Source organism: Xyrauchen texanus, chromosome 31 (genome assembly GCF_025860055.1).
Source record: "Xyrauchen texanus isolate HMW12.3.18 chromosome 31, RBS_HiC_50CHRs, whole genome shotgun sequence".
Lineage (NCBI taxonomy): Eukaryota > Metazoa > Chordata > Actinopteri > Cypriniformes > Catostomidae > Xyrauchen > Xyrauchen texanus.
The window spans coordinates 21,318,007-21,338,205 of NC_068306.1; the positions used below are offsets into that span (position 1 = coordinate 21,318,007).

Below are 20,199 nucleotides of genomic sequence, written 5' to 3' on the forward strand. Positions count from 1 at the left end.
TTGCGCAACATTTTTCTCCTCCTCCGACTTGATTTAATATAAGTTTATGATTATAAGTTTTGGAGGGATGACTGGAGTTGGTGTTCTACTTTTTAAGAAAACCAAGGTACGGTATATAATATAGTTGTTACAGTTATTTCTAATCCTGACTTTTTCATTATTTTCTCTTAATGTTAGGGGCATCCGCAATATAAACAAAAGAAAATATTTTTTTCTTGAAAGAAAAAGGGACTGATTTTAATTTATTACAAGAAACAAATTTAGGAGGAATCCGTGGGTACAAGACATTTGAATGAGTCACGGTACAAACTGGTCAGCAGGGGTCGCTGTAGTCAATGGAAGTTTCAGGGTGAACATCGTTTCCAAAGAAAGTAATAATGACGGAAGGTGGCAAATACTCATTCTAGAGGAATCCCATAAGCAATATATTGCAGCTAATATTTATGGCACAAACTGCAAATCTACACATTTTTATTATTTGATGATTTAGTGGAAAACTTGTCACCTCGTGTAAAACTTTGTAAAGATGAAACATCTTGTGCCTCTCTTAACTTTGATCCCATTCTTGCCAGAAAGAAAGTTTAATTCTTGGATGCAGTGAGATTTGCCCATTTATGGTCGTGTTTTCCTGTCTAAATCTGAAAGTTTGTAGAGGTCTGCATATATCTCCTAGGCTCTATTTGTACCGAAGTCATTTACTAAAGAGTTTGACAATTATTATTTGAGTTTGAAGACAAACCTCATTACTTAAAGAAAATTATAATATGCAATCCACATGATCAGGGTATTAACCTTGAGTATTAACAAACCATGCTCTAAATTTAAGTGCCATATTTCAGTGAAAGAATATTGTATTGTCATGAATTCTGTTTCTGTCAAAATACTATCTCACTTCAGAGATCAAAGGACTTGATGTAACATTGTAGGCAGTAAGATTTCTAAACATTTGTTTTTGGATAAGATGGATGTAATCAATGATAAGTGCAGTAATCAGATGATTAGATCTCTCTATGTTAATATTTCTATCCCTCCATTAAAATTTGTTTAGTTAAATATGTTTCCCTCTTTTGTGTACTTGTTAATCCTTACTGTGTAACGGATACAACTAAAGAGGTATCCTTTAAAATTGCTCACAGAATATATCCTCTGAAAGAAACACTAGAGCGTTTTCATCTGGATATATATTACAATTGCTTTTTCTGTAATTGTGAAAAAGAAACTATTGTGCATTTAATTTTTGAATGTCCCCATTCATCTTCTTTTTAGCATGAGTTGATACAATTTCATTGAAAATGAGCATTTTCTTAGCCCTAAATCTATAAACTGTTTTACTTCACTCAAATGAATATGACATTTAAAAAATAAAAGTGTATGTTATTGATTTGTTTTTGTTATTAGGAGAATTTTATATCCATAAGGATCTTGCCTTACCATTTTATAAAGAATGTTTTTCTATTCTCTGCTGTACAAAATTACAGTGTAATTTCAGATGGAAAATAATTTGTCCATATTGGGATATTTCAGTGGGAATGGTAGAGTGTAGCAGCTGTTCAGCTGAGCAGTTTAATAATCACATTCCCACATACAGTATATGAAGGCTTCTGTACATATGCATTCAGTTGTGCAACATAATGCAAAGCTGGATAATTCATCAAATTCTGGAACTTCACTACATGAAAGCTTCCCTTTAAATTATTTCAAATGCAATCGTGTTTTGCAACATTACAATAACACAAGCAATGCCTAAAGTTTTAAGGTGTATGAAAATTTTGGAGGATGCGGGCATCGATCCCGCTACCTCTCGCATGCTAAGCGAGCGCTCTACCATTTGAGCTAATCCCCCACTTGCTCATAACAAAAAACAAATCTGAGTGTCCTGAATGTGTTAGTCATTTAAGAACTGCGAAACAATGTCATGAGTATTGTTAATTATTTCGGTAAAATATTGGCAAAAAAAAAAAAAAATGAAGGGAAGCTAATTACAAACTTGCACTTCTGGTTGCCAGTCAAAATAAAAGCTATTATAAAATATGTTTATTTTTTTACTGGTGATAAATTTGCCTCTTCTTTGTGGAAGAATATCGCTTTTTATGACACTGTTTATGATAAGGCGGTAAACATTGTGCTTGTAAATGTCACAAAACGAGCTGTCGGTGTTCATTTGGAAATCATAATTTTTTTCTCCCCACATCACGTGTGTCTAAAATTAACTATATGGGGAGGCTGCAGACCTGGAGCCGGCAGTTTTACGCCCCTGGCAGTTTTACGCCCCTGTTGTTCCTGATGTGTCCAGTAGGGGGAGACTACATTAGTATATGAGCCTAGTCCTATATCATAACAGACCTTATATAGCATCAGACCTTTTAGAAGCGACACGAATTGAGGTATTTTAAATAATCTGCTAAATTTATTGTTGTTGATTGTATTGTAATAGCTAGTTAATTATGTTATTTCGCCGTATATCCTTCTCCCCCTACTGGACGCATCCGGAACAACAAGGGCGTAAAACTGCCAGGGGCGTAAAACTGCCGGCTCCAGGTCTGCAGCCTCCCCCTACTCAAAATTAATCACAATCAGGACTTTTCATTCTGAAAAACAACAACAGTTATTATACACATCAATACATTCAACAACAAGTGACTGGAATTCTATAGTATTAATAAAACGAATTCTTCCGAATATCCAAGCATCCCGCAGGACTACAAAGACCACGACACGCCCACTACACGTAACTCCCCCTTGCACAACTTCTGCTTGTTCCGTAATAAAAACTATAGAAATTGTAAGATAAACATTTATCTGTTCTGTTTACTCCAGTTAATTTACAAGCTAATCGGTTAGCCTATTAGCATAGTCAGAGTGTTTCTAGCAAGTCAGTCCACTGTCGGACATATTTGGAACGCTCTCAGGAGGCTATTTCCACTCATGCTATCTACTTGAATGGGGGAACACTGAAATCTCAAAAACGGTTCGTCAAGGTTTCGATCAAGAGCATATTTCAAATCAGCAGTAAAATCTGATATACTGATATTCACTTTGGAGCCTTGGCTGAGCATAACAATTCATTCACTGGAATGGAAATTGCCCGTCTCTCATAAATACAAATTATCTGGTTTATCATGCCGCTAGCTTCTTCTCCTTGTCATTTTAATCATATTTCTCGTCTTTGTCGCCACCTAGTGATACGGCGTTATGATTGAATTCAAAATATCTTTGATTTTGCTGTAGCCTATATTTAATGATTTTACAAACTTTTCAGTTTTTAAATATTTTTGGTAATGATTAGGTTTAGATTTATGGATATGTGTAGGTGTATGGTTGCTGCGAGACTCCAAATAAACACAAACACAGTGTATATGAATGTGGCATTCAACTGTTCCAAATCTACAGGATTTCGCTGGTTATTTAGAGGGGGCGTGTCTTGCAGGACGCAGACAGACCCCTCTCCTAATATGAGCATGTCAACGCAAAATCCTCATATTCACTGATCTACATAGACTTCCAACGATATTTTTTAGATTTGGCTGTGCACACGTTAGTTTATGCAGACATTTTGTATAAAATCATAGCTGGAAAATTCACACCAAATATGCACATTTACATTTGATGGCCAGACACTTGTCATGCCAAAGGAGCAATAGAAAACAGTCCAGTCATAACAAAATGGCGAGCGGAGTTGGAAGTGAGTATTGCTCTCTACAAACATACACTCCATTTTGATCATAAATACTGTATGCATATAATGCTGATGTCCTTCGTATAGTGGAGAACGGATTCTAATTGATGCGTGTCAAGCTCGTGCAGAATGGATCCAGCAGCGCGCGTGCATAAGTGATGTGGGGCTTGACCATCTGAAGTCATTGATTGGAATGAGGCTCATTGGCTGAATCGCTGGAACTTTTAACAAATCGATACATTTATAACTGCATCTCAAACTTGTTTTCATGAGGTTATGTCGCAGCACATCAGTCATCATATCACTCCTCTGTTTGATGCACGTAGGACGTCGATAATCCATCGACCACAAAAAATGGCCCCGTTATTAGTAGTCGAACTGCACACCCACCCTTGTAATGCATCTCGTCTTTAGATGTTTACTGTCATGAATATATTGTGTGTACATAAATATCCATCTGTAATGCAGAAACAGGAATCTTCTCTAAGTACTCAGCCTTTTTTTTCACTTGGACAGAACACAAATTGCTGTTGGGCCCAACAGAGCCATGGTCAATCAGAGAAAAGCTGTGCCTTGCCTCCTCTGTCATGAAGAGTGGAGACCAAAACTGGTGATGGTTACATTAATATCATTCAATTTCAGGATTGCACTTATGGCTTTCCTCAAATCAGCTTTGTCTTAAAGGGATAGTTCACCCAAAAATTTTAATTCTGTATTTATTTACTCATCCCCATGTTGTTCCATACTTGTGTGACATTCTGTAATGGAACACAAAATGAGATGATAGGCAGAATGTTAGGGACTGATAGCCTCAGTTACCGTTCACTTTCATTGCACCTTTTGTACAGTGAAAGTGAATGGTGACTGAGACAGATCATTCTGTCTAAAATCTCCTTTTGTGATCTGCGGAAGAAATAAAGTCATACCATTTGATTTTTGGCTGAACTAAACTTTTAAATTGTGTTCTTATTGTCTAAATGTTTTTTTGTACAATGGTTGTTCTAGGGTGTCTGTTAGCCGAGCAATTAAGCCATTTGCCGAGCCTGGACGACCCCCTGACTGGTTCTCTCAAAAGGTATTGGAGAACAATCCCACATTTTGAGAGACATGCAAAGCTTATTAAGTGTCAATGGATAAGGGCATTATGTAACATTTGCTTATAGCACACAATCTCATTTTCTCCTTCACTGTCTTGCAGCATTGTGCATCACAATACTCTGAGCTGCTGGAGACCACCGAGGCCCCTAAGTGAGCCCACTTTCTTTTACCTGTTCAGTTGCATTCCTTAATGCACTTCATTGAAAGCATGGAATAGTGAGAGTATGTGTGTGTATGTTTGCAGGAGAAAGCGAGGTGAGAAAGGGGAGGTGGTTGAGACAGTGGAGGACGTGATCGTCCGCAGGCTGACGGCTGAGAGGATAGAGGAGTTGAAGCGACTGATCAAGGAGACCCAAGAGAAGCACAGGTGCATAAATAATATAAAATATGCTACATTTAGGAATATGTAAATTAACTGCTTTTAGTCATGTTATTTAATCTGACTAAATTAACCTGACAAGTTAGTTTACACCAACAGAAATAATTGTTAGTGGTTAGATGATAGATCCTTGAGCTAACAATTGGTGCACCAAATACTCAAACTCTTACTTATGTTAAAACCTGCTGTCTGCTGACTGTTGCCCCATCACTGTGTCCCTTTAGGAAACTGAAGAGAGAAGCTGAGCTCATCCAGGCAGGTCATCTGGACTCCAAACTCAAGGAGCTATGGGAGGATATTGCACGGTAAGATTCATTTCAAAAGCTGTTCCACTTGTTAAATCCAGACAGTTTTACCCTTCTGTTTACTATATACCACAACGTTGTGAGTAAGTGTATGTTGGCTTAGTAGTTTAAATGCTTGACCTCCATTAGGAGCAGAAAACAAGAGGAAGAAGAAGCTGAGGTGAAGAGAAAGGCTACAGATGCAGCATACCAGGGTACTAAAGAAAGCCCACAAAGTGTTTTCCAAAAGTTCTTAACAGAAGCATTTTTTCTAAATTTAGAAGATATGATAGTGCAGACTTATTTATGAATCATTATATTTGCATGAAAACATTTGCACACATGTTTTATACAAGTAAATGCTTATGCTCAGTTAGTGAGGCCTGCTGGAAAAAGTGGTAACCTACTATCGATACCTTAAAGGGATAGTTCACACAAAAATGAAACTTCTCTCATCATTTACTCACCCTCATGCCATCCCAGATGTGTATGACTTTTATCTTCTGCAGAACACAAATTATGATTTTGAGAAGAATATATCAGCTCTGTAGGTCCAAAAAGCACATAAAGGCATCATAAAATTAATCCATACGACTCAAGTGTTTTAATCCATGTCTTAAGAAGTGATATGATAGTTGTGGGTGAGAAACAGATCAATATTTAAGTCATTTGCTGCCCAGTAGGGGGTGGTATGCATCAAGAATCACCAAAAACACAAGTAGAAGAAAGCAAAAATGATCTATTTCTCACTCACACCCATCATATCGCTTTTGAAGACATTGATTTATCCTCTGGATTACATTTATGCAGAGTTATGCGATTTCTGGAGTTTTACAATTTTGACACCCATTCACTTGCATTGTGAGGACCAAAAGAGCTGAGAAATTCTTCTAAATATTTTGTTCAGCAGATGAAAGAAATTCATACACACATGGGATGGCATGAGGTGAGGAAATGATCAGAGAATTTTCCTTTTTGGATGAACTATTCCATTAAAGGTGCTTTAAGCGATTTTAGCTGTTCTGGAACTTCCACCAGACTAGCCGTTGAATTAGCCACGAGGGTCACAGTCACTTATATATCCTTGGGATATGATTGGCAGGCCTAGATGAACAAGCTTCTCACAAACTTATGTTTGGAACTTTTTGTAGGTGTAACTGTATTTTTACAGTGTGTCTTCAAGGAGTGGTTTACTAATATAATATTTAGTGCCCATTGAATCATTTAAAGCATACTGGGCAAATCTGAGAATGCTATACTAGGAAACACAACAACAGTCGAGTCATTCATAAACATTGAAAAGGACACTAAATTAACTTGGTTTGGTTCAAGTAAAAAATATTATTTAACATCACTTAACCTGAATAAAGTAGGTTACACCAACAAAACTCAAGCTCATTCGATAAAGAAATAGCTCATTGAGGTAACAATTGCAGTTTCACTTTTTACAGTGTGGTTTTATAAGGTCTGTTATTATATGTTAGTAACTGTAATCTCTACTTTGGTTGTAAAGCTGTTTATCTAAAGAACAGTCTGTCCTTTCCAGCCAGGCAGGCTTTGAAGAACACTCCTAAACGTGTGGCCAGTGTGACTGTGCGCTCTCCTTCAGGGGCCTGCTCTCCCAGCCTGGATTTCCCCATCGGAGACTCATCTGAAGAGCCCAGCACTGTTGTAAGTGTTTGTGATTTATTTTTTATTCTGTACTTACATCTCATTCTGTCTTTTATTTACTTGTGTTTCTTCCCCTCCTGGTGCAGGGGGCAGGGTCCACAGTGTTTGTGCCCCTGGCAGAGTTGCCAGGCCCTGGAGTGGTAGAAGTGAGTTTGGGGTCATTGCTAGATGAAGCAACTCAGAAGAAGCTTTTGGGTCAGAAAATCACACCGCCCCCCTCCCCTCTCCTCTCGGAATTACTGAAGAAAGGCAGCCTTCTGCCCACCAGCCCCAGACTGGTTAGAACCTCACACACACATACTGTACATGCAAGGGTTAAATTGGGATTTTTGTGTTGGGGAATGCTGCCCCACATGAAGTGACGAACAGATTGCCAACATCAGTTTTCTTATTTGAATTGGATGTGCCGAAATGCCCAGACTGACGGGAGAAGGAAAAAATGCTATGCTGCCTTAGAATTTGGGCAAATCTAGGTATCTTAGAGCGGCCCATGATGCTTTAAAACACTGTCTAACTAGGTAGCTTACTATATTTGAAACAGAGCATGTAATATGTAGAACTCTTTGCTCTTTTTAAAACATGCCACCATATTTACATCCATTTCACAGAATGTAAAGTAAAGAATATGTATGTAAAGAATATGTAAAGCGTAAATATGTAAAGAATATGTGAAATAATGTGCGCAGATTCTTCATGGGCCTTAATGTCACTTACATACGTATGAGTACATATTATCCAGTATAGTCGAGACTGTAGGGATGTGCACCGGTCTTTGTTATTGTTCAGTAGAAGTAATAATAAAAAGAAAAGGTGTGAATCTAAAGGAAAACATAAATGGGTTTCTTTATTTCAGGCAGTTGAAGGAGAATCTCCATCAAGTCAACTTACAGGATGTCAGGATATTCAGATGATGACTTCTTCACTACCTGCCTCTCAGGCAGCTACAGGTATGATTTCATACATGCTTGCTAAAGGCATAATTCACCTAAAATTCTGTCGAAAAAAACATATACTCCCCCTCTTGTTGTTCCAAACACTGTTTACTTTCTTTCTTCTGTGGAACACAAAAGGAACAGAATAGCAGCCTCAGTCACCATTTACTTTCATTGGAAGGAAAAAAAGATGCAATGAAACATTTTAAGTGAATGGCCACTGAGACTAACGTACTGCTGAACATCTCCTTTTGTATTCCTCGAAAGAAAGAAAGTCATAAGGGTTTGGAACAACATAAGGGTGGGTAAATGACGACAGAATTTTAATTTTTGGGTGAACACAGCAAGTACAGCAATGTCACATTTTAGCAGCTGAGCTAAATTCTCTGTCAGCAGCATCTTTGCTTAACTGTTAAATACATATGTGTTTTCTGTCTTTCTGTGTTTTAGCATAATGATGTGGGTATCTATAGCAGTTTAACGCCTAGCCTGCTCTCTCTGTGCACGGTGTATGTATCGTGTGTTTGTACGCGTGTGTCTCAGGTGCTCCTACACTGTCTCGTCTGCTGGAAGCTGGCCCCACCCATTTTTCCTCTCAGCTGAGCTCACTGGCCTCTGCAGACTCCGCCCCCAGTGCAACCACCTCTGCAGGGGACACCCCTGACCTCCTCAGCACAGGTCTCTCAGTGACATCACTCTTTCTACCAGCTGCTACCTTTTTTTTCTTCCATCTTTAGTTCATATGTAATACCGTGTTAGTGCTTTCAGCTTGAAACTTAAAGGGATAGATAACAACAACAAAAAATAATTACAAAAAAAAATCTGTTATTATTTACTCAACCTCATGCTGTTCCAAATCCATTTAAGGAAAAAAGATGCAATGAAATAGAATGGCTACTGAGGCTAACATTCTGCCTATCATCTCCTTTTGTGTTCACCCAAAGACAAAAAGTCATACTACTTTGGAACAACGTGAGCGGGAGCAAATTATGACAAAATGTTAATTTTAGTGACACTAAATGAGTTGGCACATATTGTGAGCAGAGTGATATGGGAATTGATTTAGTATGTTTGATGTTTGTGTATGACTTTATATAGGAGGTGATGGGGCCCCTAGTGCTTCAGTTGATAATAAGGAGGCAATTTTAGGGGAAGAGGACCTGGTGACTGTGTCCTATATGGCTGAGGAACTAGACTTAGAGACAGTCGGGGACATCATAGCCATTATTGAAGAGAAGGTAAATCAGAAGTCTTCTGATTCAAAATAAAACAGCCTTATTGGCATAACAGGTATTGTTTTGCTATATTAATTTACAATAAAATTTTAACGTGCTGTGTTTCACACTGAACATTTTTTAATCTAAAAATGTGTGTCATGTGGTAACATCTACATTAATTGGTTGGATTCAAGAAAAAAATCACTGAATCAACCAGTATACATGAGGTTACACCAACAAAACTAGCCTCATCTTAAAGGTTAGATCATTACATATTACTTATGATGAATACAGAGCTTATTTTAACACTATATTGCAACATATATATATATATATATATATTTTTTTTTTTTTTGCTATTCAGAAATACATTTTGCATTTATGCTTATAGGGATAGTTCACCCAAAAATTAAAATGTTCTTATAATTTACTCACTCTCATGCCATCCCATATGTGTATGACTTGTGTTCTTCTGCTGATCACAAAAAATATTTTTAGAAGAATACAGTATCTCAGCTCTGTAGGTCCTCACAACGGAAGTGAACAGGTACCAATATTTTAAAGCTCAAAAGCAAAAAGCACATAAAGGAAGCCATAATTCTCCAGTGGTTAAATCAATGTCTTCATAAGCAATATGATAAGTGTGGGTGAGAAACAGATCAATATTTAAATCCTTTTTCTTTTTTTACTATAAACCTCCACCTTTGACGAGCTCTGACCAATAGGTGGAGATATGATGAAGAATGTGGAAGTGTAAGTTAAAGTGGAGGTTTATAGTAAAAATCTAAATATATATATATATTTTTTTATATTGATCGCTTCTGGAGATATTAATTAAAACACTGGAGTCGTTTTGATTGGCTTTATGATGCCTTTATATGCTTTTGAACTTCAGAGTTCTGGTCATCATTCAACTGCATTGTGAGGACCTTAAGAGTTGAAATATTCTTCTAAAGATCTTAGTTTAGGTTTAGCAAAAGAAAGAAAGCCAAACACACCTGGGATGAGGGTGAGTAAACAATGAGAGAATTTTAATTTATGGGTTTTTATTTTTCTTCCATTCAGACAAAATTGTCTGAAGAAAAAGGAAATTGCAGGAGGAAAAGTGCCCTATAAAATCTCAATAGTGAAGATGCACTAGGCTTTCAATAACTTGAAGAGCTTCAAGATGTTTCAAAATAAGTGATATTGATTCACTCTTTGAGTTTTTAGGAGATCCAAGTCTGTTAATATAAAATTCATAAAAGAAACATTAATTTAATTAGTAGAGAAGTTTTTAAGAAAGATTGTGTAAGGTGGAGGCGTGGTTGAGCGCCAGGATGTGAATGCAGAACGAGATCAGGAGATGAGAATGGTAAGGATCATCAACTGGCAGTGATTGTCTCTAACAGCTGTTTGTCATTGCAGTGAGAGTTGGAGATGGATTTAAGAGCAAGCCGGTTGCCAGTGATGGAGAGAGAGAGCTACCACCCACTCCCCGAAACTGTGTTAAGCTGTGTGGGCTGAAAAGCGTTATGATTAAGTGAAGTGCTGAAAAGCCAATTTGGTGTTAAAAAATAAATACTTTTTGAGTTGTATTCGCCGTCTCCCGCTTCCTCCTTGCAACCCCATGACGAACTTTGTTACACTGGTGCCAAAACCCGGGAAGCAAGGGAGGAATAACGCAGCCATGGATGCCTCACCTCTGGAGGGCGGTTTCAAGACCCTCGCCAGCATCCACCACACACACATCAGGCCAAACTTGTGCTGCGCACAGAACAGGAGCAGCGGTTTGTTGCACTCCTCCAGGCCCAAGCAGAGGACCGGCAGGTTCTCCGGAGTTTGCTGCACCAGGAGGGTGCTGCCACTACGACCCTGGACCCCGCAACCACCCCGGCCCATTTTCTGCTAGTCAAGATGGGCCCCCAAGACGATCCAGAGGCCTTCCTGGAGCTCTTTGTGTGAACGGAGGGGGCCTGTGGATTGCCGAGCACCCAGTGGGCGGTCCGGTTCATACCACTGTTGTCATGTGAATCCCAACTCGCGGCGCAGCCAATGGAGAACCTTGTGGTGTACGCCGATTTGAGGAAAGCCATCCTGCAACATGTCAGACACCTTAGCAGCAGTGCCAACGCTTCCGTTCGCTGACCACGGCCGCCCGTTTGCCTTCGCCCAGCATCTCTGGGATGCCTGCCGGAGGTTTTTGCTGGCTGAGCAATGCTATGTCAGAGCTATTATCGACCTGGTGGTTCTGGAGCAGTTTATCACTCGACTTCCGAGAGGGACGGCGGAGAGGGTCCAGTGCCACTTCCCGGTGTCCCTCCAAACGACCATCCAGCTGGCAGAGGACCACATGGCGACACATTTGGGAGCTGACGAGCCCAGAGATCCTTCTCTTTCTCTCTCTCGTTTCCCCTCCATCCCCTTCTTTCCGTCCTGTTCCTCCTTCCCGGAAACGGTGAGGATTGGTTGTTTCGAGTAACGCAGGACACTCAGACAAAAGAGGATACAACACAGTTGTTGATACAAAAGAGCCGTCGGGAAATGTTATTCCAGATGGCTCATTATAATCTGATGGCGGTTCACTTAGGGCAGGAAAAACACTGAACCGTCTAATGGCCCATTTCTTTTGGCCGGGCATTCTAGGGATGTTCACAAATGGTGTTCGGCATGCCGTGAATGTCAGAATCGGCCACCCCAAGAGTGCCTTTGTGCTCGCTTCCTTTAATTGAGGTCCCCTTCAAAATAATTGGTATGGACCTTTTCGGGCCATTAGAGTGGATGGCATGCAGGCATCACTTTGTGTTGGTTCTGGTGGATTATGCAATGTGATATGTAGGATGGTTCTGAGATCGCTGTGATGGGTGAGACTCACAGAAAAAAAGTGCGCAATTGGATGGGTGGAAGTATGGTATCTGGGGTTCCTCTTGGGTCACAGGCAGGTACATCCCCAAATTGATAAGACAGCAGTGGTTATGGCCTGCCTGAGACCCAAGACCAAAAAGGAGGTGAGACAGTTACTGAGGCTGGCTGGATATTATTTAAGGTTTGTGCCTAATTATTCTTACGTCTCCAGCCCGCTGACCGATCTCACTAAAAAGGGAGCCCCTGACCCAGTCCAGTGGTCGGAGCCGTGCCAACAGGCTTTTATGCAGGTGAAAGCTGCACTTTTTGGCAGACCATTGTTACATGCTCCTGATTTTTCTCTCCCTTTTTGTACAGACTTACACGTCAGACAGGGGGTTGGGAGCCGCGTTGTCCATGGTGGTTGAGGGGGAGGAGTGCTCGGTAGTGTACATCAGCCGGTGGTGAGGTGAGGTGAGGTACAGCACCGTTGAGAAGGAGTGTCTGGCTATCAAGTGGGCAGTCCTCACCCTTCGGTACTATCTCCTGGGACAGGCTTTGATCCTCTGTTCGTACCACGCCCCACTCCAGTGGCTCCATTGCATGAAGGAGTCAGGCGGTGGGGGTATATGGTGCCGGAGGCGTTGTTTAGCGCTGGCTTGTAAATGGAGAGGGAGATCAAGAGATGAGAATGATAAGTATCATCACATGGCAGTGATAGTCTCTAACAGCTGTTTATCATTGCAGTGAGAGTTGGAGACGTGTTTAAGAGCAAGCCAGACACCAGTGAGGGAGACTGTGTTACTCTGTTTGCGCTGAAAAGTGTGGTTATTGAGTGAAGTGCTGAAAAGCCAATTTTGTGTTATAAAATAAATACAGTTTGAGTTGGATTCGCCAACTCCCGCTTCCTCATTGCAACCCCATTACGAACTTTGCTACAGATTTACTCTCATTCCTGATATTTTTAAACCATTTTAGACCATTTGTGGCATAGAAATGACGCATGGCAGTGTTTTCCTTATTCAAAAATCTCTTTTTATTGGAACTATTTATGGGGAAAATATTACATCCTTGGAACAGTGGGAGCTATTTGATTGCACACAAATACAAATTTTGTAGTTTGCAAGTTAATGTAGCCTTGAATAGAGGTTGTAGGAGCCATTTATGTTTATTGTTGGCATGATATTTTATTTTGTTTGGATATATTTATATTAGTATTTTGGACACTGGGTGGCAGTGATTAGATGCACATGGCTGTATATAGAGGGCATAGGTGACAGGAAGTGGTAGGCACAGGTAGGGGGAGCACACACAGTTCTCACCAGACCACAGATCAGTATACATGCAACTGGAAACAAAGAAAGAGAAACCAACCGGTATGTTCATCCATTTGTACTATTCTCAACTGCAATAAACCACAAACCTCAACTGCAATAATGACTGGAAAATCTTGTGTGTCTGCGTAAAACTTCACTCCTACCTGTGTATGATGGCAAAGATACGGACAATGGAAATTAAAGCTAGAGGTAAAGCAAGGAACAATTGCCATTACAGAGGTAAAGGTAAACAGATTTTTCCTGTTTTTTTCTCAGGGCAATGAGAATGCAGAGGCGCTGGATGCCGCAGCAGTAGAAGCTGCTCTGTCTCTATGTGAGGACACAGGTCACACCTTGGAAGGATCCTGGGAGCCCAATCTGTTCAGGCCTATTGGTTCCGAGCCCTCTAGCACTGCAGAACACTTGGCCCTTGACTCTCTGCATCAATTGGAGGGAAAAAGAAAGGGTCCAGACACATTTGGATTCGGCAGTGGCTGCCCACAGGTGTACCCGATGGCCTCCCCCATTGTCCCGTCTGTTCCTGAAGACCCCACCCGTACACCAGGAGCCCAATCCAAACCAGAGGCCTCCAGACAAGAACACAAAGATGAGGGCCACAAGGAAAAGCCAGAATCACTTCATCCTGTGATCAAGAGTGAGAGTGATGGATGGACACAGTCTCAATTAGGTGTGACACATTTTATTTTTATTAAAGGTATAGCTTACCCAAAAATGACTTTTAATGAAAAATTATGTCATCATTTAATCACCCATATGTTGTTCCAAACCCATATTATTTTCTTCCATTCATGGAACATAAAAGGAGAAATTTTAAAGAATGTATTGGTCATTTTTTCAAAGAATGGGGAATGGAGCTTTGAAGCTTTAAAAAGACACAAAACAAAAGTGTCTTGATAGTATTATAAAAACAGGCCATAGCCATATGTTTTTTTCATGAGTTCACTGGTTCATATAGTCCTGGAGTACATTAAGGTAAACAGATTTAGCATGCTGTACATAATGGAGGGGCACAAGCACAGGACTGAGCTTGAGCTCTGAGATCCCACCCACCACAGACAAATAGCAAGAAAAAATAAAAGGAGTCTAATGGATTACTTTTATGATGCCTTTATGTGCTTTTTAAGCTTCAAAATGTTGGGCACCATTCACTTGCATTGTATGGACCAACAGAACTGAGATATTCTTCTGAAAATTTCCATTTGTGTTATGCAGAAGAAAGAAAGTCATACACATCTGGGATAGCATGAGGGTGAGTAAATGATGAGAGAATTAAAATGTTTGGGTGAACTATCACTTTAACGGGCCCAAATAAATTGACAAAATTTTGGTAGTTAAACAGTTAAAACAATTAAAAACTCACAGATCTTCCGTTTTGCTCCAGATACTCGTTCTGAAGATGACCCTGCGGTAGAACAGCATTCGAAGGTATGGCGATGTTGTGACTGTCTACATATAGCTAATATTAAATGTACGATCCACAAATATACATAGACCTGCCAAGTATTACCTTTGCCTTATTTAGTATTTTTTTGCAATCCTCATTGACAGGATGTGAAAGAGGAGGAGGAAGCCATGAGTGATACAGAGGAAGATAGTATGTTGGAGATGAAAGCGGGATTAGAAGGGGATGGAGCTGAGGATTGTGGTGGAGAGGAGGATGGAGAGGGTGTTTATCTCTCCGAGGCAGAGGGGGAGACAGAGTTGGACCCACCAGCAAGCGAGAGCGAGGATGGATACAGCATGCACACGGCATCTTCTTCCCTACAGCTCCACACCACTGCAGACTCTATACCCAGCAGTCCTGCCTCCTCACAGTTGTATGTTCTGTAGAAACAAGATATGTTTACAGCAGGAGAAACATGCACTACATGATACTAAGTGAAACTGTGCAACTCTAAGATCTCCTTTCTTGATTCTCTCAGTGATGAAAACCTTGAAATAATAGTGTTTAAAATTTTTAATTTCTAGGCCTGGAAGTTGTCAAATTAATATATAAAAAATAAACTATTATATTCTATAAAGAATATAAAATTTTCTAGTTATGCTCTGACATTCTTAATTGACTAGAAAGTGCTATTTTTAAGAGCAATGTCAATAAAATTATAATTATACAAAGACTGGATAATTAATAAAAAAAACTATCCCTTAATCAAGAAGGACTGGAAAAGTCACAGACATTAAATTAAAGTGTGGGAACCCAGCTTGTTCAGTGAGGATTCATTTTTTATTTGGAGACTAGGTTGATTTTAATTTTCAGAGAATGATGGAAATTCTGCATCAAACTCAGTGTGCATAGTTCTGTTTGCAAAAGAAGAAAAAATATATAATTTTTTGTTTTATTTAGTCGGCCCAGACTCATTGATTTTTACCCCACATGCATTTTCATGTCTAGGTTATTACATAATGTCCTTTCTACCTTCCCCTTCCTCCTCAGCTCCATCTGCAGTGAAGATCAAGAGGCTATTCTGGCTCAGAAGATCTGGAAGAAAGCCATTATGCTGGTGTGGCGAGCGGCAGCAAATCACAGGTAAGAGTCTTGACTACGGTGCCCCAACTCCGTCCTCTACCATCCGACTCAACACAGTGCGACAAGAATGATTAAACTGAGTAATAATTGGTCACTTTGGACAGGTATGCAAATGTCTTCCTGCAACCGGTGACGGATGACATCGCCCCCGGTTACCACAGTATTGTGCACAGGTTAGAGCAGTATGATTTACAATTCATTTATAAGGCATCTAATATAACATTGGGGTTCAAAAGTCAGTTCACATTCAAAATCTGGGATTCATCATTTAATATATTCCTGGAAATAAACAAAGTTTGAAAATTATGATGTAAAACGCAGAAGAAATATTTACAATTTTGCACTTTTTCCAGGTCGTTAATCACATCAGAAGGCCATATACTCAACCTCATACCATCCCAGATGTGTATGACTTTATTTCTTCAGAACTCAAATGAAGATATTTTTTTATAAATATCTCTGCTCCGTAGGTCCTTACAATGCAAATGAATGGTGATCAGACCTTTGTAGCTCAGAAAATCACATAAAGGAAACACAAAATTAATTCACATGTCCTTTTTTACTCTAAATCTCCACTTTCACATTCACTTTCAGATGTGATAGTGAAACTAAACTGGAACCACATGTGACTTTCAGATGTAAAAGTGAAAGTGGAGATTTAGAGTAAAAATAAAAAAAGACTTACATTTTTATATGTTTTTCACCCACAACTATCATATTGCTTCTAAATATACATATATATTTAACCACTGGATTTCTTCTATATTTCCTTTATGTGATTTTTGGAGCTACAAAGGTCTGATAACCATTCACTTGCATTGTGAGGACCTTCAGAACTGAGATATTCTTCTAAAAATCTTTGTGTTCTGCTGACGAAAGAAAGTCATACACATCTGGGATGGCATAAATGTTTGGGTGAACTACCCCTTTAACTCCTTTTACAAAAGGTCTGATTTCCTTGATTCCATTGAAGCACACAGGATATCTTTGATCATCATGCAAGCTTGAGTACTTGCTGCCATTAAAGCAAAAGACGAACATACCTAATACTAATTCTAAAACTGTCATTAGATTGAGTTGTGTAATGTTTCACAAAATTATAATAATAATATTTTTTTTATTAACAATTACTCAATTCAATTTGATTGAATTTAGTTCATAAATTTAAATGTGTATATCTTGAAATAATTTAAGTGTATCTAGTGAATCATTACATAGTTTGAAATATTTTGCCCATCTATCACCTTCTCGGACTGTTAGGCCGATGGATCTGTCCACCATCAAGAAGAACATCGAGAATGGGCTGATACGCACCACAGCCGAGTTCCAGCGTGACATCATGCTGATGTTCCAGAATGCAGTGATGTACAATAGCTCAGACCACGACGTGTTCCACATGGCTCTGGAGATGCAGAGGGATGTCCTGGAGCAGATTCAGCAGTTTCTGGCCACACAGCTGATCATGCAGACCTCAGAGTCAGGCATCAGTGCCAAGAACCTGCGCGGGAGAGAGGCCAACCGCAAACAGGACTTCAACGACAAGGTGAGACATACAGTATATATGCAACAATACTTGTTACACTATAGCATGAAGATTCTGGATCAAGGATGTTAGCTGCTCAAAGATGCCACTAAGATGGTGATTAAAAGTTGAGAAGAAAAAAAGATCCTCAGACTTGCCGAAGACAACCTACGAAAGAATTACTTGAATTAACTGGGACAGAAGAAAGTATTTTATCATTGGAAAATTGCACACATCAGCTTTCAACATGAGAGCAGGATCAGCATTGAAAGAGCTCCCTGTCTTTCTCTACTTTTCCTTTTCAATGCAGCATCCACCTTTCTACTGATATTTCTTTGGTTTGTAGTTTGTGTGAGATCAGGAAGAATAGAGAGTTAGAGAGAAATAGAGAGCCAGACAACAGAATAGACTTACTTGTAAACATAGTTTAAAGCTTCCTCGCAAGATCACATTAGCTCTTGAGTGTTGTCTGTGTATTTGAGGCTTCTCTCTGTGTCCTCTCACAGGACTGTGTTCCCATGGCCTCTCCTGCATTCCTTCTCTCTCTTTTTGTAAGTATCCTGTCTGCTGCTTCTCACAGATTTCTAATATTTATTGAAAAATGTACTTGAGTGATTAAACCTGTACAAAAATATCCTGGTCACATTTAACATAGAATCGCTAACAAAATATGAAAGTATATTTCTGCATTTAGGACCAGGGCTGGACTGGTAATCTGGCATACCGTGGATTTTCCCGGTGGGCCGACACACTTTGTGGCCAATCAGGGGTGGACTGGCCATCGGGAGAACAGAGCGGTGTTGGGCGCGAAACGGGCCGAATGGGCCGTGATAAGCTAAAATGAGCTGCCGCGTTATGCAGAACGGACCATTGTGAAATTACTTTCAGGATGTTTTTACACATTTAACCTCTAACTTCTCATTACTGTAAGACTTACATACATTTTGATTTAATATTCCTGTTGTTTTCAATGGTGATTCTCATTACCGTAACAAAGTAGTTTTTTTTAATTTACTGTACAGTAAAAATATGCTGTTGTACAGTTTAATTTTCATTATTAAATAAGTGGAAATGAAAGGCAGTACTACTATGATGTATAAATATAATTTTCTCACAATTGTGCTAATGGGAATATCACCATCTTGTTTTTGCATTGCCGTAATGAGAATTAGGGGATAAAACGTGTGGAACTGTTGTGATAATAATGTCACAATGTAAAAAATCTTACCGGGCCTAAAAATAGACCTAATTTTCTACATGCAAAATACAATTTCTTACATAGTCATAATAGATCAGATCACAAAACAATCCTGGAAATGACAGAACAACCATCCCTCAGTGACTCTCTTCTCTGTCTCCTCAGGATGGAGGCACCAGAGGGCGACGATGTGCTATAGAAGCCGACCTGAAAATGAAGAAATGAGTGGTCTTCCTTTGAAACGCTTACAAAGACTGAGGGTGATGATGAAGACAGAAGAATTAAACTATATATGTCTGAACCACATTGCTTACTTCCCCGTACTGTCCCTACACTACAATAGCAGCCACATTTGACTGGAATGTTAAATGATTATGTGAACAGTGAAGAGACGCTTGGTGTTCGAGTGTGCGATTATAGCCTAGGGCCTACTGTATATATCTATGTAATGTTGTGAGATGTGTTGTATTGTGTTTTGTGTACGAATAGTGCCTTTATGGGTGTTGACGAGTGACTAGAGAATAAACCTGTGATGAATGGATGGAGAATTGAAATTTAAAACCCCTTATAAAAAATAAAAACCAGCTGCAAATTTGCCGCTCTTTATTTTCACATGCAAATGAACTTGCGATTCGCCACAAATGTTTGCTAGAAGTTTGCAGCTCTTCGCCGGTAGTGGTGAACCTCCAGCAAACTTTTGGCGACAAATGACAATTTGCCGCAAAGCTCATTTGCATGTGAAAATTATCTGTGGTGAATTTGCAGGAAATTTGCTCTCAATTTTTGTAAGGCCCCTTTCTTATTAGATTACATTGACCGTCGTGAGCTACACTTTACTGATAGTCATGATACGGTCACAAACAATCAACAAGTGTACTGAATTTAGGATTCCGGCCCCTTTTGACCAATGAATTCCCATGAATAATTGTTTGATATTTCCGAAATCCTGCTTTAAAAAATCATGTTGATTCAGACTGATTTGCAAATTAAAACATTCAGACAAATTTGTGAACCATTTTTATGAATTGAAAAGAACCTACTCAAAACAGTGATAATTTCTACAGTACTGTGCAAAAGTCTTAGGCACATTATATATTTTTCACAAAAGCATTTGTCTTAAGATGGTTATTTTATACACTGTAAAAAAAAACCCGTAAAAAAACGGTAATTTTATGGCAGCAGGGGCGCCAGAAAATGTCTGTTTAAAAACAGAAAAATACTGTCATGAAAAAAACAGAGATACACTGTAAAAAAACAGTAATTTCTTATCCTATAATTACGGTTTATTACTGTTAATCTACACAAAAATCTCCTTATAATACTATGAAATCTTTTAATTTTAACATACATTAATTGTTAAAATACAGTCATACACCTCTAAAACACAGAAAAATTATCTTTAAAGAATGATAAAAAAAAGTTGAAGTACAGATAATATAAATATATATATACACACACACAATGTTTTTATAACAGTACTTAAACTTTTTTTGCAGTTTAGTTAAACTGCAAAATTAACTAAGATTTGCTTTAAT

At 39.1% G+C, this 20,199-nt stretch overlaps 2 protein-coding genes and 1 non-coding gene across 5 annotated transcripts in view; 2 read left to right on the forward strand and 1 right to left on the reverse strand.

The window, feature by feature from the left end:
- The window catches only part of LOC127624720 (tetratricopeptide repeat protein 1-like), a 472,844-nt gene that overhangs the window by 137,268 nt on the left and 315,377 nt on the right, over window positions 1–20,199 (forward strand). The gene's annotated exons all lie outside the window — the stretch shown is intronic.
- Window positions 15–20,045, forward strand: LOC127624711 (bromodomain-containing protein 8-like). 2 transcript variants are annotated; one of them, XM_052099559.1, is made up of 20 exons: window positions 15–106; window positions 4,193–4,286; window positions 4,682–4,751; window positions 4,875–4,924; window positions 5,019–5,141; window positions 5,378–5,458; window positions 5,588–5,652; window positions 6,984–7,108; window positions 7,195–7,386; window positions 7,962–8,055; window positions 8,584–8,718; window positions 9,139–9,278; window positions 13,673–14,084; window positions 14,799–14,842; window positions 14,966–15,234; window positions 15,852–15,944; window positions 16,049–16,117; window positions 17,205–17,487; window positions 17,973–18,017; window positions 18,830–20,045. In XM_052099559.1, the coding sequence occupies exons 2-20, from the start codon at window positions 4,264–4,266 to the stop codon at window positions 18,887–18,889; spliced, it is 2,373 nt and encodes a 790-aa protein (XP_051955519.1). In that variant the 5' UTR covers window positions 15–106; window positions 4,193–4,263; the 3' UTR covers window positions 18,890–20,045. The 2 variants fall into 2 exon arrangements, with proteins under 2 accessions (XP_051955519.1, XP_051955518.1); XM_052099558.1 differs by lacking the exon at window positions 15–106 and adding an exon at window positions 3,453–3,682.
- Window positions 1,771–1,843, reverse strand: trnaa-agc (transfer RNA alanine (anticodon AGC)). Its single transcript has one exon. It is a non-coding gene; the product is annotated as a tRNA-Ala (tRNA).

What these genes read in the sequence shown, in the direction of transcription:
- LOC127624711 (XM_052099558.1), top strand. Translation starts at nt 3,607, where the DNA reads ATGGCCAGACACTTGTCATGCCAAAGGAGCAATAGAAAACAGTCCAGT. An exon ending in CTATGGGAGGATATTGCACG is followed by an intron (nt 5,459 to 5,587) that starts GTAAGATTCATT and finishes GACCTCCATTAG; the next exon opens with GAGCAGAAAACAAGAGGAAG. An exon ending in TACAGATGCAGCATACCAGG is followed by an intron (nt 5,653 to 6,983) that starts GTACTAAAGAAA and finishes TGTCCTTTCCAG; the next exon opens with CCAGGCAGGCTTTGAAGAAC.